This window comes from Sus scrofa, chromosome 3 (assembly GCF_054392235.1).
Source record: "Sus scrofa isolate SSC_HxYL_T2T_F1_AM1 chromosome 3, Sscrofa_HxYL_maternal_Yorkshire_Landrace_v2.0, whole genome shotgun sequence".
In the NCBI taxonomy this organism is placed as follows: Eukaryota; Metazoa; Chordata; class Mammalia; order Artiodactyla; family Suidae; genus Sus; species Sus scrofa.
In genome coordinates, this window is record NC_139385.1 from 9,722,458 (window position 1) to 9,734,725 (window position 12,268).

At 61.5% G+C, this 12,268-nt stretch overlaps 2 protein-coding genes across 2 annotated transcripts; one reads left to right on the plus strand and one right to left on the minus strand.

Annotated features, from left to right (window-relative positions):
- Positions 1–58: 58 nt before the first annotated feature.
- Positions 59–6,223, plus strand: LRWD1 (leucine rich repeats and WD repeat domain containing 1). The gene is made up of 15 exons (XM_021086276.2): positions 59–215; positions 694–928; positions 1,034–1,150; positions 1,574–1,714; positions 1,941–2,045; positions 2,281–2,403; positions 2,479–2,581; positions 2,761–2,870; positions 3,082–3,289; positions 3,658–3,730; positions 3,810–3,950; positions 5,290–5,381; positions 5,523–5,678; positions 5,753–5,865; positions 5,952–6,223. The coding sequence occupies exons 1-15, from the start codon at positions 136–138 to the stop codon at positions 6,096–6,098; spliced, it is 1,944 nt and encodes a 647-aa protein (XP_020941935.2). The 5' UTR covers positions 59–135; the 3' UTR covers positions 6,099–6,223.
- A 262-nt stretch (positions 6,224–6,485) lies between these two features.
- Positions 6,486–10,372, minus strand: POLR2J (RNA polymerase II subunit J). Its single transcript, XM_003124394.6, has 4 exons — positions 10,241–10,372; positions 9,022–9,111; positions 7,504–7,678; positions 6,486–6,702 (listed from the first exon to the last, which is right to left on the minus strand). Exons 1-4 carry the CDS (start codon positions 10,291–10,293, stop codon positions 6,667–6,669), a joined length of 354 nt encoding a protein of 117 aa, XP_003124442.2. The 5' UTR covers positions 10,294–10,372; the 3' UTR covers positions 6,486–6,666.
- Positions 10,373–12,268: the final 1,896 nt, after the last annotated feature.

Here is a 12,268-nt window from a genome sequence, read left to right on the forward strand (position 1 = left end):
CGCGGGGCCGCTTCCTTCCGGTCGTCGCCGGCGACGGATTCGCGCGGCGCCACCTCCTGGACTCGGCAAACCGCTGGCGCCAGCACCGGAGTCCCGTGCCGCCGTTCGGGCCACCGCGAGCCGCGCCTCCCCGCCATGGGCCCCCTTTCGGTGCGTCTGCTCATCCAGCGGGGGAGACCCAAGAGCGACCGGCTGGGGAAGATCCGGAGCCTAGAGTAAGGGCTGGGGCTACACAGCCTACCGCCGGGCCTGGGTCGCCGGGCGATTGGGAAGAAAACCTGGGATCTTTCCTCTCTCCCTGTCCGGCCTCGTTATCACCCTGTCGGTTCCACAGAGTCTTTAATCATTCGGCCCAAACGCCGTCTTCTCGCTATGAGACGGGTCTGGTGGGCCTGGGCTGCTGGGGAGAAAATCTTGCATAAGGAATAGGGAGCAACCTGTTGAGATAACTACAGAGGACCTGGAAAGCAGAGACACCTCCCCCCTCCCCGCCCCCAGAGGATCAGGAAAAGAATCCTGGAGGGGGCCAGCTGCTCCAGGTTCTAAAGAAGTTCTAAGCTAAAGGTGGGGGGATGTTGGGAAAACGCGGGAAAATGTCAAGCAGAAAAGCCTTGTGAAGTGCCTGGGTTGCCATGGGTGCAGGTGGGAGGCCCGCACACCCCCTAAGCCCGTCCTCTCTGCCCTTCCCCCCAGCCTGTCAGGGCTGAAACTGCTCTCAGAGCATCTGGACCCCAAGCTCCTGAGCCGCCTGAAGCAGCTGCAAGAGCTGGACCTCTCCAACAACCAGCTGGAGACACTGCCCGCCAACCTGGGCCTGTCCCACCTGCGCATCCTCCGCTGCGCCAACAACCAGCTGGGCGACGTCACTGCCCTGTGCCAGTTCCCACAGCTCGAGGAGCTCAGCCTGGAGGGCAATCCTTTCCTGACAGTAAGTGTGGGCCCCCGGCGGCTCCATGCCCAGGGCCAGCACTCTATGGGCTTGGGCTCAGCCACAGGCTGAGGCAACACAAGCTCCTCTTCCCTCACCCCCCAGGTCAGTGACAACCTGAAAGTCTCCTTCCTCCTGCCCAAGCTCCGCAAGGTCAATGGCAAGGATGCTTCCTCCACTTGCTCTCAGGTGGAGAACCTGAACCGGGAGCTGACCAGCAGGGTAAGGGGCGGGAAGGTGTCTCTGGTGCTTGGGAGTCGTTGGGGGCCTTGAGGAGCCAGTGATGGAAGTGAATGTTTGGAGGACACTGAGGGTGGGGTATGGGGGGCAGCTGAGCGGTCCTGAGCCTGACAGTGGTGCTTGGCGTCTTGTCTGTGGAGGTCTGCTCCCCACGTGTACAGTCCCAGCAGTGGGGGCTGGGATGCTTTCATGGTGACTCGCCAGCTCCTCCCTTCTGGGGCTGTTTCTCCATGTGTGTTGCTGGGGTTTGTGCAGCATGCAGCTGAGGAGGCTGTGGTTTGGGGAGGCGCCCCGGAGGTGGTGAGGTTGAGACACTTCTGGCCATGGGATTGGAGGCAGAGGTGCCACAAAGGGTCCAGGATGGCTGCGGTGTGCCGGGCTTGAATCTGGCCCCTCTCGTGCCAGGTCACAGCTCACTGGGAGAAGTTTATGGCCGCGCTGAGCCCAGAGGAGGAGACGGAGAAGGCTCAGGCGGACTTTGTGAGGTCTGCCGTCAGGGACGTCCGCTACGGGCCCGAGTCCCTCAGTGACTTCACGCAGTGGCGGGTATGTCCTCACCCCTCTGTGCTGGGAGTCGCTTCACCCAGCTCCTCCTTGGCTCCCACGGCCTGAGCCGCCCTGGATGTCTCTGGCCTCTAGGGGATGTGGGGAGGGGGGGCGGGTCAGGGAGGGCAGCCCTGCTCACCAGAAAGACCCTTCCCCAACTCAGGAAGCACCCTCTGCCTGGTGCCTGGGGAGGGTCTGCCCGGCTTCCTAGTGGCCTGGCCCACAGGTGCGGATGATCTCTGAGGAGCTGGTGGCTTCTGGTGGGACCCACGTACATGAGGCAGACATCCCAGAGAGGCCCCCCAAAACCAGAGCTACCCGGGAGCCCAGGGTGAGTGTGCTTCCTTCCTGCCTAGAAAGGCATTTGGGAAGCCGGGGGCCGGGGGGCCAGGGTGGGGGTGGGGCAGGAGATGCATCCAGATGGTTCTCTCTGACCCTGATACCCTTTGCCTCCCGTGCTCACGGGTGGCTGGGTTGGGGTGCAGTCCAGCCTGTGGTGGGGAGGAAGCCCCAGGAAGATGGGTGCGAGGTCACCACGGCCTCAGCTTCCCCCACCACCTCCACAGGCCAGGCCAGTGGCCTTGAAACGGCCAAGTGACATCCCACTCAGCCTCTCTCCCAGCAAGCGGGAGCACACCTCTCCACTGGCCCAGGCAGAGGGCAGCCCGGTGGGCTCTGATGGCAGCCAGGTGAGCTAGCAAGGTGTCGGGGCGTGTGGCGGGAGCAAGGGCCGGGGCAGCCGTGACCCCCCTCTGCCCCCACAGCTGGAGCCCCTGCACTTCCTGCAGTGCCACAGCAAGAACAACAGCCCCCGGGACCTGGAGACCCAGCTCTGGGCTTGCGCCTTCGAGCCGGCCTGGGACGAGGGTACAGCCTTGGTGGGCAGGCAGGGCGAGGTGTCTGGGAGTGCCCCCCAAAGGGAGCTGCCCGGGTGGATGGAGGAATCGGGAGGGACAGAGCTTAAAAGGTGTCGGCAAGGTCAGAGGAGGGAGCTGCAGCGGGGACTTCATAGGGGACGTTTTCACCAGGCCGACCCCTCCCAACAGGGCACGCAGGGGCCACATCCCAGACGGTGGCCACGTGTGGCGGGGAGGCTGTGTGTGTGATCGACTGCCAGACGGGCATTGTGCTGCACAAGTACAAGTCGCCCGGCGAGGTGAGCGCCAGGGCCCTGCTCCTGCGGGGCGGTGGGCAAGCCCCGGCTCTGGGGGCAGGAGTGCTGGGGTCAGGGGCCGGACTTGCCACCTACTCACCAGGTAACCTTTTCCTTTGATGCGGGGCTGCGGTGCCCCAGGCTGCCTTGGTGCGCGTGTGCACACTGGTAGCTCTGCCCCTTGCTGACTGCTCCGCGTCCCGCCCCGCCCCAGGAGTTCTTCTCGGTGGCCTGGACGGCCTTGACGGTGGTCACACAGGCAGGCCACAAGAAGCGCTGGAGCGTGCTGGCAGCTGCAGGCCTGCGGGGCCTGGTCCGGCTGCTGCACGTGCGTGCCGGCTTCTGCTGCGGGGTCATCCGCGCCCACAAGAAGGCCATTGCCACCCTCTGCTTCAGCCCCACCCACGAGACCCACCTGTTCAGTAAGACCTCTCCCCACACCCTCACCCTGCAGCCTGGCGCCTTGGGGCTCCCTCCCTGGCTGCCCAGGTCAGCTCAGACTGTGGGAGGAACAATGCTTCGTGGCTCACTGACGAGGCTTTGAGTCCTATCCTTTCTCCCAGCCTGTGGCCTGGGAGTCGTGGCTGACCTGGGTGGGTACCCGGGGCCCCAGGTGTGGGGGGCCCAGTGAGGGTGACATCTGGTGTGGGGCATGTTAGGTTAGACGAGATAAGGGTGGCAGGCCCGGAGTCGTCTGTCTCCCTGCCGGGCCCGCCCTCCCTGCCGTGGGACCGCGGCTCAGCCTGGGCTGCCTCCTCAGGCCACCTCCCTCCTTCCGCCCCCCCTTCAGCGGCCTCCTATGACAAGCGGATCGTCCTCTGGGACATCGGGGTGCCCAACCACGATTATGAATTCCAGGCCAGGTGATGCTCTGAGGTGGGGTGGGGGCGGGGGGCGGCCCCCTGAGTCCGGCCTCACACTCTCGTCCTCGCCCGCCGGCAGCCAGCTGCTCACACTCGACACCACCTCCATCGCCCTGCGCCTCTGCCCCGTTGCCTCCTGCCCGGATGCCTACCTGCTGGCCGGCTGCGAGGGCGGCTGCTGCTGCTGGGACGTGCGGCTGGACCAGCCCCAGAAGAGGAGGTCAGAAGCGTGGGGATGCCCTGAAAGCCAGTCCTCACTGCTAAGCGGCTGCCGGTCCAGGCGGCTGACCCCGGGCACCCCTGACAGGGTGATGCCCCCTGCTCGGGCAGCCACAGAGGCTCTTTTCAGGGGTCTCTTCTCAGAGCTGACCTGTCTCCACCTCCTGCTCATGTTTTGAGCAAAGGCCTCTGGGCTGTGATCACCCGGCGCTGCCCTCACCAGCAGTGGGACGTCCCCCTGTCCAGCATCCCCAAGTCTGCAAAGTGGGGACAGTAACTCACGTCCAAGGGCTCGTGGAGGGAGGGGGTATGGTTTCCGGGCAGGAGTGAGGCTCGTCTGTGCCACCTGCAAGGCCCGACACAGTGCTTGGCAGGGTCCCTGCCCTCCTAGGGCCCAGAGCTGGTAGGGGAGATGGGCATCAGGACCCCGCAGGGAGGCTCCTGGCGGCCAGGAAGGAAAGAGTGACTGGTGCTCCGAGATAGGCAGGGAGGCCGAGGGGAGCGGTGACCTAGGGCCGACGGGCAGGCCTTCGGGCTCATGCTGTCCCCGTGAGCCCCGTGACGGAGTGTCCTGGGCGGAGGGATGTGTGCGCAGAGGGCCAGTGGTGGGGAGGGCTGGCTGACCGGGGAGGGCTGGCCCTGGCTTGGAAAACCGGAAGGAATGGTACAGGGTGGGGTGGCAAGGTTGCCTGGGCCTGGGGACGCTGGCTCTGTGGGCCACGATGAGAATGGCCTGGGAAGAACTTTGGGGGAGTGGTGGTGGGAAGGAACTGTGGCGGCGCCTCAGTGCAGACCGGGGCCGTTGTCCAGCTGGGTGCTGGGGCCCTGCCGCACCTGGGAGTGAAGCCCTGGGCCCGCCTCCTCCCTCCCCGTCCGCCCACGTCTGCCCCCTGCCTCCTGTGTCCGCTTCTCGTGGTTGGTACTCGGCTGCCTTTCAGGCCCCAGGACCCTGGGCAGCTGCTGGGTGGCTCCTCCAAGCAGTGCGATGCCCCCGCCCCCAGCTCGGAATCATTCAGCAGCCACGGCCCACTGTCCCAGGGTCAGAGAGGACCCCTCCCCAGTCTCTTCTTTCCCAGGCCCCCAGCCCTTGGCCTAAAAACGTCCTCTGGCTGGTGGCCTGCTCATCTCAGCCCCAGGGGTGTTGCTGGGGGGCCCCCCACTTCTAAGCCCCAGCCACCTGTGCCAGTGAGTCCGAGCACTCTGGTGCTGGCTTCCCCTTCCAGGGCCTGGAAGGGAAGGCAGGGGTCCAAGTAAATACTGGGCCGGTACCTGACTGAGCAGGCGGCTCTCTGAGCAGGCCTGCTACCTCCCTGGCCGACCAGCTGCTCTGCCGCCCGCAGGGTGTGTGAGGCGGAGTTCATCTTCCCCGAGGGCTCCGAGGCGTCTGGACGCAGAGTGGACGGGCTGGCCTTCGTGAACGAGGACGTCGTGGGTGAGTGAGCCCAGCTCGGGCAGGCTGGCTTCCTGGCACCCAGGTGGGCTCTGGTCAGGCCTTTTGGGCTCCCAGGGCTTCTGAGGGGTTCCCGCTGTGGAACAGGAATTGCCAGGCACAGTCCTTCATTCTCCCTGCCAGCCTCCAAGGGGAGCGGCCTGGGCACCATCTGCCTGTGGAGCTGGAGCCAGACATGGCTGGGCCGGGGCAGCCAGTCCACGGTGGCTGTGGTGGTCCTGGCTCGGCTGCAGTGGTCACCCACCGAGTTGGCCTACTTCTCGCTCAGCACCTGTCCTGGTGAGTCGCCCGCCTGTCCCCTCGCCCCCCGTCCCCTGGAGCTCTGCCCACTCAGCTTCCACCTGTCCTGGCAGATGAGGGGCTCGTGCTCTGTGGGGACGAGGAGGGCCATGTGTGGATCTACGACGTCAGGCACATCCTGGCACAGCGGCCCCCGCTGCCCGTGGCCCCGCAGGCCCCCACGCAGGTACGCACGGCACTCCTCCCGCCAGGGCCGGGGCGGCCGAGGGCCGGGCGCAGGAAGCGGGAGCCCACGCCCTCTCTTCCCACCAGATCCTGAAGTGGCCGCAGCCGCAGGCCCTGGGCCAGACGGTGACCAGGACCATGGTGAACATGGTGGTGGCCAACCGCACCTTCACCTACCTCACGGCGCTGACCGACTCCAACATCGTGGCCATCTGGAGGCGGGCGCGGCCCTGACCGCGCAGCAGCGCCCCGCTCCGCCGGGCGCCCGGACACAGCCTAACTTATTCTGCCTTCAGGGGGGTGGAGGGATCTTTTTATCGGTAAATGTTTTTATTAAACTCTACTATGTCAGAAGAGGAGAGCTGTGTGTGGACCCTAGCTGGTGTCCCCATTCCGAGTGACACAGGCGGGCCTGGCAGCCGAAGCGTGCAGAGCAGAAACTCTTGCAAGCTCGCGGGGTTTCTGTGTCCTGCTCGAGACCCTGTCCTGAGAGCCCCAGGCTCCCAGTTTTTGTCCAGAATGAGTCTGTTCCTGCCCCCAGAGCAGCTGTGGAACAGGCCCTCTGCCTCCACTGAACGGATAGTCCCTTTGCTGTGTAGTCACCTCAGGCCACAGCTGGGCTCTTCCTTCCACATTTATTAGGAAAATAAAACCGTCTATGTACAGGACACAGGTGCACCAGGGGCGAGGGGTCACTGGCATCTACAGGAGGCCCATGGCTGGAGGACGTGCGCTCTCCACACGCTGCCTGCAGGGCCTGGGGCAGGGCGGCAGCTGGCTAAGCAGGACTCCTTCTGGCCCCTCACTCGATGCCTTCTTGCTTGTCTTTGATGGCCACCTGTGTCAGAGGAGGGAGGCGGCACCTGTGGCTGGGGCGGCTGGGCTGAGGAGGTCCCAGGGTCCCTGACCAAGGTCTGCCAGGAAGCTGCCGCCTTGCTGGTCCCCAGAGCACAGCTGCGAGGCAGCACACCAGGGCCCTCCACCGTGCAGGGTGCTGGGCAGCCAGCAGCCCCCGGGACCCTCCAGCCAGCCCCAGCCACCCCTTATGTCTTCGAGGCCCAGGTCCTGCCCCCTGGGGCGGGAGGGAGTCGGTGGAGCAGAGGTGCTGCCTGGGAGCCGGTGCCTCAAGAGGGAACTCTGACAAGCCGTGGCTCCCTCCCTGCTAGATAGTCCAGACTCTGAAGCCCCCTGTGTGAACAGTTGTGACCACACCCACTTGGCCTTCTTGATGGTGGGACCCCATTAAGAGGAGTGACCCTTGAGACAGACAGTCATGCCCTGGAAGCAGCCGGGCCTTACAGACCCCAGGCAGCAGGGGACGAGGACCGCAAGCGCACAGGAGCCCCTGGTCACCAGGTGAGGTTCACTCCACCCATGGGTGGATGGCAGGGCCCAGGCCTCAGCTCCGTAACCCCTCAGTCCACACTTGCTGCCCGCTGTGGGGGACGCCCCTGCTCTGTCATCACCTCTGCTCCTCCCACCCCCCACCCCAAATACATCCGCGGAAACAACCCAGGGGCAGTGCCAGTGTGGGCAGGAGGACGCCGTGGCTCTGGGCACACAGGCTGGGGTCTGCCAACAACCGGCCCCGACCCCCCGACCCCTCGACCCCGCCGCAGCTGTGCGCCCAGCTGCTCACCCGGAAGCGCTCTTCCAGCAGGGAGAGCTCGCTGATGAGGTCCGTGATGGCGTTGGTGAAGGCCTCCTGTGGGCTGTAGTCCGGCGTGGTCTGCACGCGGATGATGATCTTGTGCTCCAAGGGGTGCGGGACTTTGTAGCCAGCGAAGAGCACCTGGGGATCCTTCAGCAGCTGCCTGGGACACGGGACGGGCAGGGGGCGGGGAGGGTGAGCCAGGGCCCCGGGGGCTCGGGCCCCTGCGGCTTCCCAGGCCCTCTACCCAAGGCGTCTTCCTGTTGGGTTGGGGCCTGGGAGCAAAGGCAGCTGCTCTTCAGCTTCAGTTGTTTGGGTCCCCTCTTCAAGTAAAACAGACACACTGAAGAAGATGGACCACATGGGGCCGCCTCTCCCAACACACCTACCTCCACGATGCTCAATGGCCCTCCCTAAGGAACAGGGCTCCCAGCAACCTCCTCTCTCAGGGGACATCAGGGACCCCACAGTGGCCCAGAGAAACCTCCCCAGGCAGTAAAAACCCAGCCAGTGCGCGGGAAGCCAGAACATGGAGCCCCCAAAGGGCCTCCGGTGCAGTGAATACAGGCAGCAGCAGCGGGAGGGGCCCAGGCTCTGAGCGGTCACTGAAGTGGAAAGAGAAGTCCTCCGGGCACTTGAGGTCCTCCTCCCTGAGGCTGTGAGCGAAGCCTGCATCATGTGAGCACATGGGGTTTCTCCAGAGGAGGCCTGTCAACTGTGAGCACTGGGGGGTGAGGATGGCACAGGTGGGAACACTGGGTTCACACTGTGGGACCAGCGGGGCCCCAGGAGAGCTTTGGTGCACCACTGGCTTGGCTCTGGGCCAGAGTCCTCCAGACAGAAGGTGGGCCTCGCCAGCCCCTGCTCATGCCAGGAGGCTGGGTAGGCTCCTGCCCACGGACTCTAACTTGCAAACCTGGGGAAAGACACCGCTTCACTGGTAGCCCTTCTCAGCAGCAAAACAGCAAGTCCCTGGGCCAGAGCGGCTATCACACTGCTGGCCACCCACCTGGCCAGGACTTCACCGGTGCAAATAACACCCACCAACCAATATGAGGTACCCACAGGATAGAGCACCTGATGGCCACAACCCCTCTCCCACGCCCTCCCTTATTCTACGCAGCTACAGTCTCTGGCACATCCATCTTAGAATACCATGCATCATCAAGGTCATTGTCACAAACGGTGGCAGGGTGGGTGGCCAACCCTGACTGCTTCCCCACGCTCGCTCGTGAGCACAGCATCCCAACCGGGCCTACTTCGCAACTCACTGCACATTCCCTTCCTTTAGCCAGATAACTGAGCCAACGCAGACACATAGCTACGTGAACAGATAGGGGCCAGTGTCATTTTGAAGAAAAGATACTAGGATGTGAATTCCCAGAGCCAGCACCCAGAAGGACTTCCTGGAGCTTAGAAAGACTTGAGATCATCTGGAACTTTTGCCTGTCCTTCCAAAGAGCCCCGTTAAACACAACCGCCAAAAGCCTTTGACCTGGAGCTTACGATTTAATGATATTTCCCAGCGTGTGGTCTTCCTTGTTGATGGTGAACAAACAGGCATTGGGCACCTTGGTGTCCTTGTTGATGGTGATCCTAGGAAGAGGTAAAGGCGACAGGTGGGGGCTGGGGGTTCCCTCCTTCCGGGACTCTAAACCCTGCCCTTCAAGGCAGGCTCAGCCCCACCTCCTCCTCCTCCTCCTCGAAGCCTTTCCCCATCTCTTCATCAGGAAGACCTCTCATTCTCAGAGCAGCAGTGTGGCTATACCCCGAGCCCTGCCACGTCTGGTTCTGTGGGACCCATGCCTACTCTGGATTGCTCCTTCTCCACCTTGGCACCACTGCCATTTTAGGTCAGACAACTCTTGTTTGCAGGGGGCCGTATGATACACTGCGGGATGCTGGCAGAAGCCCGGGCTTCTACCCACTAAATGCCAGGAGCATCCCCTATATGACAATCAAAAACATCTGCAGACTCTGCCAAAGTTCTTTGGGCGGGTGGGTGGGGGGCAAAATGGCCCCCAGCTGAGAGCTACTGCCTCTCAAGGGAGAGTGACAGGGATGGCAGGGGCTAGAACACAGAGCCCTGCAAAACAGGTAATTATGAGAAGGAAGAGCCAGTGCTGAGCCCAGGACTAAATACTTTACATAAACTATCTCGTTTAATCTCCTCTTAGAGAATAACCTATGATTTAATACAGTAATAAGCCCTTTTTCTAGATGGGGAAAGTGGGCCTCGGGCAGATTAAATCACCTGCCCAAAACCACAGAGTCCTTAAATAGGGGATCCAGGAGCCAAGCCCAGTCTGCCTGAGCACTGGATTACACTTGGCTTCCTCTGCAAGCAATGAGCAGTCCCTGGAGGTTTTACACCAGCGAATGAAGATCCGGTGTGAGTCTGAGAGCCATCCCTCTGGATGCAACAAAAAGGATGAAGGCGGCGGAAGGGAAGACCAGTGAGGGGGCTACCAGATCCCAGAATACAGACCGGCCACTTTGTTACTTAACCTCTCTGAGCCTTGGTTTCCTCTGCAAAACGGGGAGACTCACCACCGCCTAGGACTGTCTTAAGTTTGGCAGACACAGGTGTGAAGCTCTCGGCCGAGCAGACGCTCGAGCAAAAGTGGCTTCTGTCCCCACGCAACAGAGGACGGGCAGAGACTCCCCAGAACCTGCGTGCGCTGACGGTCCCGCCACCTTCCCCGCCCAGGCCGGTTCCACTTACTTCTTCTCGCCCTCGAAGAGTAAGAACGACTCGAAGGCAGGAGGGGCGTTCATCCTAGCACCGCGGCCACCTCCAAAGAGTCAGCTATCGCCGCCACCACCACCACCGCCTCCCGAAACCTAGAGCCCGACCACTTCCGGGTCAGCGGCTACTTCCGGATTACGCTAGCGGCGCCAAACCCGTGTGGGAACTAGTTCATTGCCCCCTGTCGGTCTGGAGGATCTTGCTCAGGCACGCGAAAAGCCGGCGAGATGAGCTGGTTGTTCTGCGCACGCGTGAATCCGGAGACTCCCCTCCCGGGCTCACCTGGGGGAGCAATTTGGCGCATGCTCAGATCACTAGCGGGTGATTGGTTTTGACACCTCCTTGTCCATTTCAAGCGGAACCCTGAGCTGTTCTTTCCACTCCCGCTGTCCCTTGATCCCTCTTTGGAAATGTGCCCTTGGAGTATACAGCAGGAGGCTTCCGAATGAAGAATGGAGCATTGGGGTGGTAGAGCCTTGGTGGGGTAGGCAGGTGTGGCCACTGGGGAGGTGCAAGAAGCCTCCTCTGGGCTAGACTGTTGTGTATAGATAACCCCCTTGCCAAGGCAGACCGCTACAGGACTCTTGGCTGAGTGGTCACTGGCTTGTCAAGTGGGCTTGTAGCCTAATGAGCTTCTTGTTAGTGGGGGCAGTTGTGGCTGGAGAAGAGGTTGGTATATACAGGTGAGGACAAAGAAAAAATGTTGCCTGTCATTTCAGTAAACAAAGAAGGCTGCCTGCCAGCCACTGCCCTGCCCCTGACTATGAGCCCTGAGGGACATTCGGGACGGAGAAAAACAGGGTGCTGGCCTTAGACAGTTAAGACGCCTATCAGGGAACAATTTCAATGAGCTCGGATTCTTGCATCTCCCCAAAGAAAAAGACTAAAATCATTAACTTGAGAAGTCTGTCTTTCGTGATTAGCAGTAATCTTTCGATGCGTGACTACATGTTTGTTTTTCAGCAAAAACTCCTAAATATCCTGGCTTCTCTCTCATCTCTTTGGAACAGTTCCTCAGAGCTAGCAAAGAGGCTGTCTCCCAGGCTCTGGTCCTCAATAAGGTCCCTGATGAAAGCTAACTCGCAAATTTCAAGTTGTCGTTTTTGTTTTGAGTCAACACAGGTGTGAGAAGAACTTGAAAAGATAAGTGTATGAGTTAGCTTTGGTGGGTTGGTATTTCTACAGTTTCGCCTAAGAGTCCTACCTGAGTGCTTTGAAGCAACAGGGGCTGTGGTTCAGATTAGCTCCTGGAGCCCTACCAGCTTCCCAGTTGTTTCTTTAGGGCTGGGCAACACCCAAGGGGCCCTCAAGGAAATCTGGAGCTTCCCCCACCACTTCCTGGGAAGGGCTAGTTCCTACTTGAGCCTTGAACCCTGGAGTGAGAAAATGTCCTTTGGGGGAGGCCAACACCAACCTAGACTCTCCAGGCCAAGTGGGTGGGGGTGGAGGCTCTTTAACTGGGGAGGAAAAGAGGACAATGACAGTAATGATACCCTGAGGTTATAACCTGCATCCTTCTGAGTCATCCTGGGAAAGTCCACACCAATGATGCTGCCACTGCCAGGATTGCAGGGACCCAGGGTGATGAGGCTGGCTGGACTTCATTGGGCCAGGGATGGGATGGGGAGAGGGTTGTTTTTTCGGTCTTTTTAAAGCCACACCTACGGCATATGGAGGTTCCCAGGCTAGGGATCTGATCGGAGCTGTAGCCGCCAGCCTACGCCACAGATCCGAGCTGCGTCTCTGACCTACATCACAGCTCACAGCCACGCTGGATCCTTAACCCACTGAGCGAGGCCAGGGATCGAACTCACATTCTCATGGATGCTAGTCGGGGTTGTTACCGTTGAGCCATGACGGTAACTCCTGGGGAGAGGATTTTTAACCTGGCAGGGGGTCCAGTCCCTGCCACTGTGGTGGTCTGTCTGCTCTAGGGAGTTCTGGTCACACTTCCCCTTCGATACCCTGACCAACATGAGACCCTGAGCTCCAGAAGTTGTCAGC

Coding starts and splice junctions, on each gene's coding strand:
- LRWD1 (XM_021086276.2), top strand. CDS start 136: ATGGGCCCCCTTTCGGTGCGTCTGCTCATCCAGCGGGGGAGACCCAAG. Junction 3,290..3,657: donor CCACGAGACCCACCTGTTCA/GTAAGACCTCTC, acceptor CCCCCCCTTCAG/CGGCCTCCTATGACAAGCGG. Junction 3,731..3,809: donor GATTATGAATTCCAGGCCAG/GTGATGCTCTGA, acceptor GCCCGCCGGCAG/CCAGCTGCTCACACTCGACA.
- POLR2J (XM_003124394.6), bottom strand. CDS start 10,293: ATGAACGCCCCTCCTGCCTTCGAGTCGTTCTTACTCTTCGAGGGCGAG. Junction 9,112..10,240: donor CTCTTCGAGGGCGAGAAGAA/GTAAGTGGAACC, acceptor ACCTCTTCCTAG/GATCACCATCAACAAGGACA. Junction 7,679..9,021: donor CTGGGAAATATCATTAAATC/GTAAGCTCCAGG, acceptor CCCGTGTCCCAG/GCAGCTGCTGAAGGATCCCC.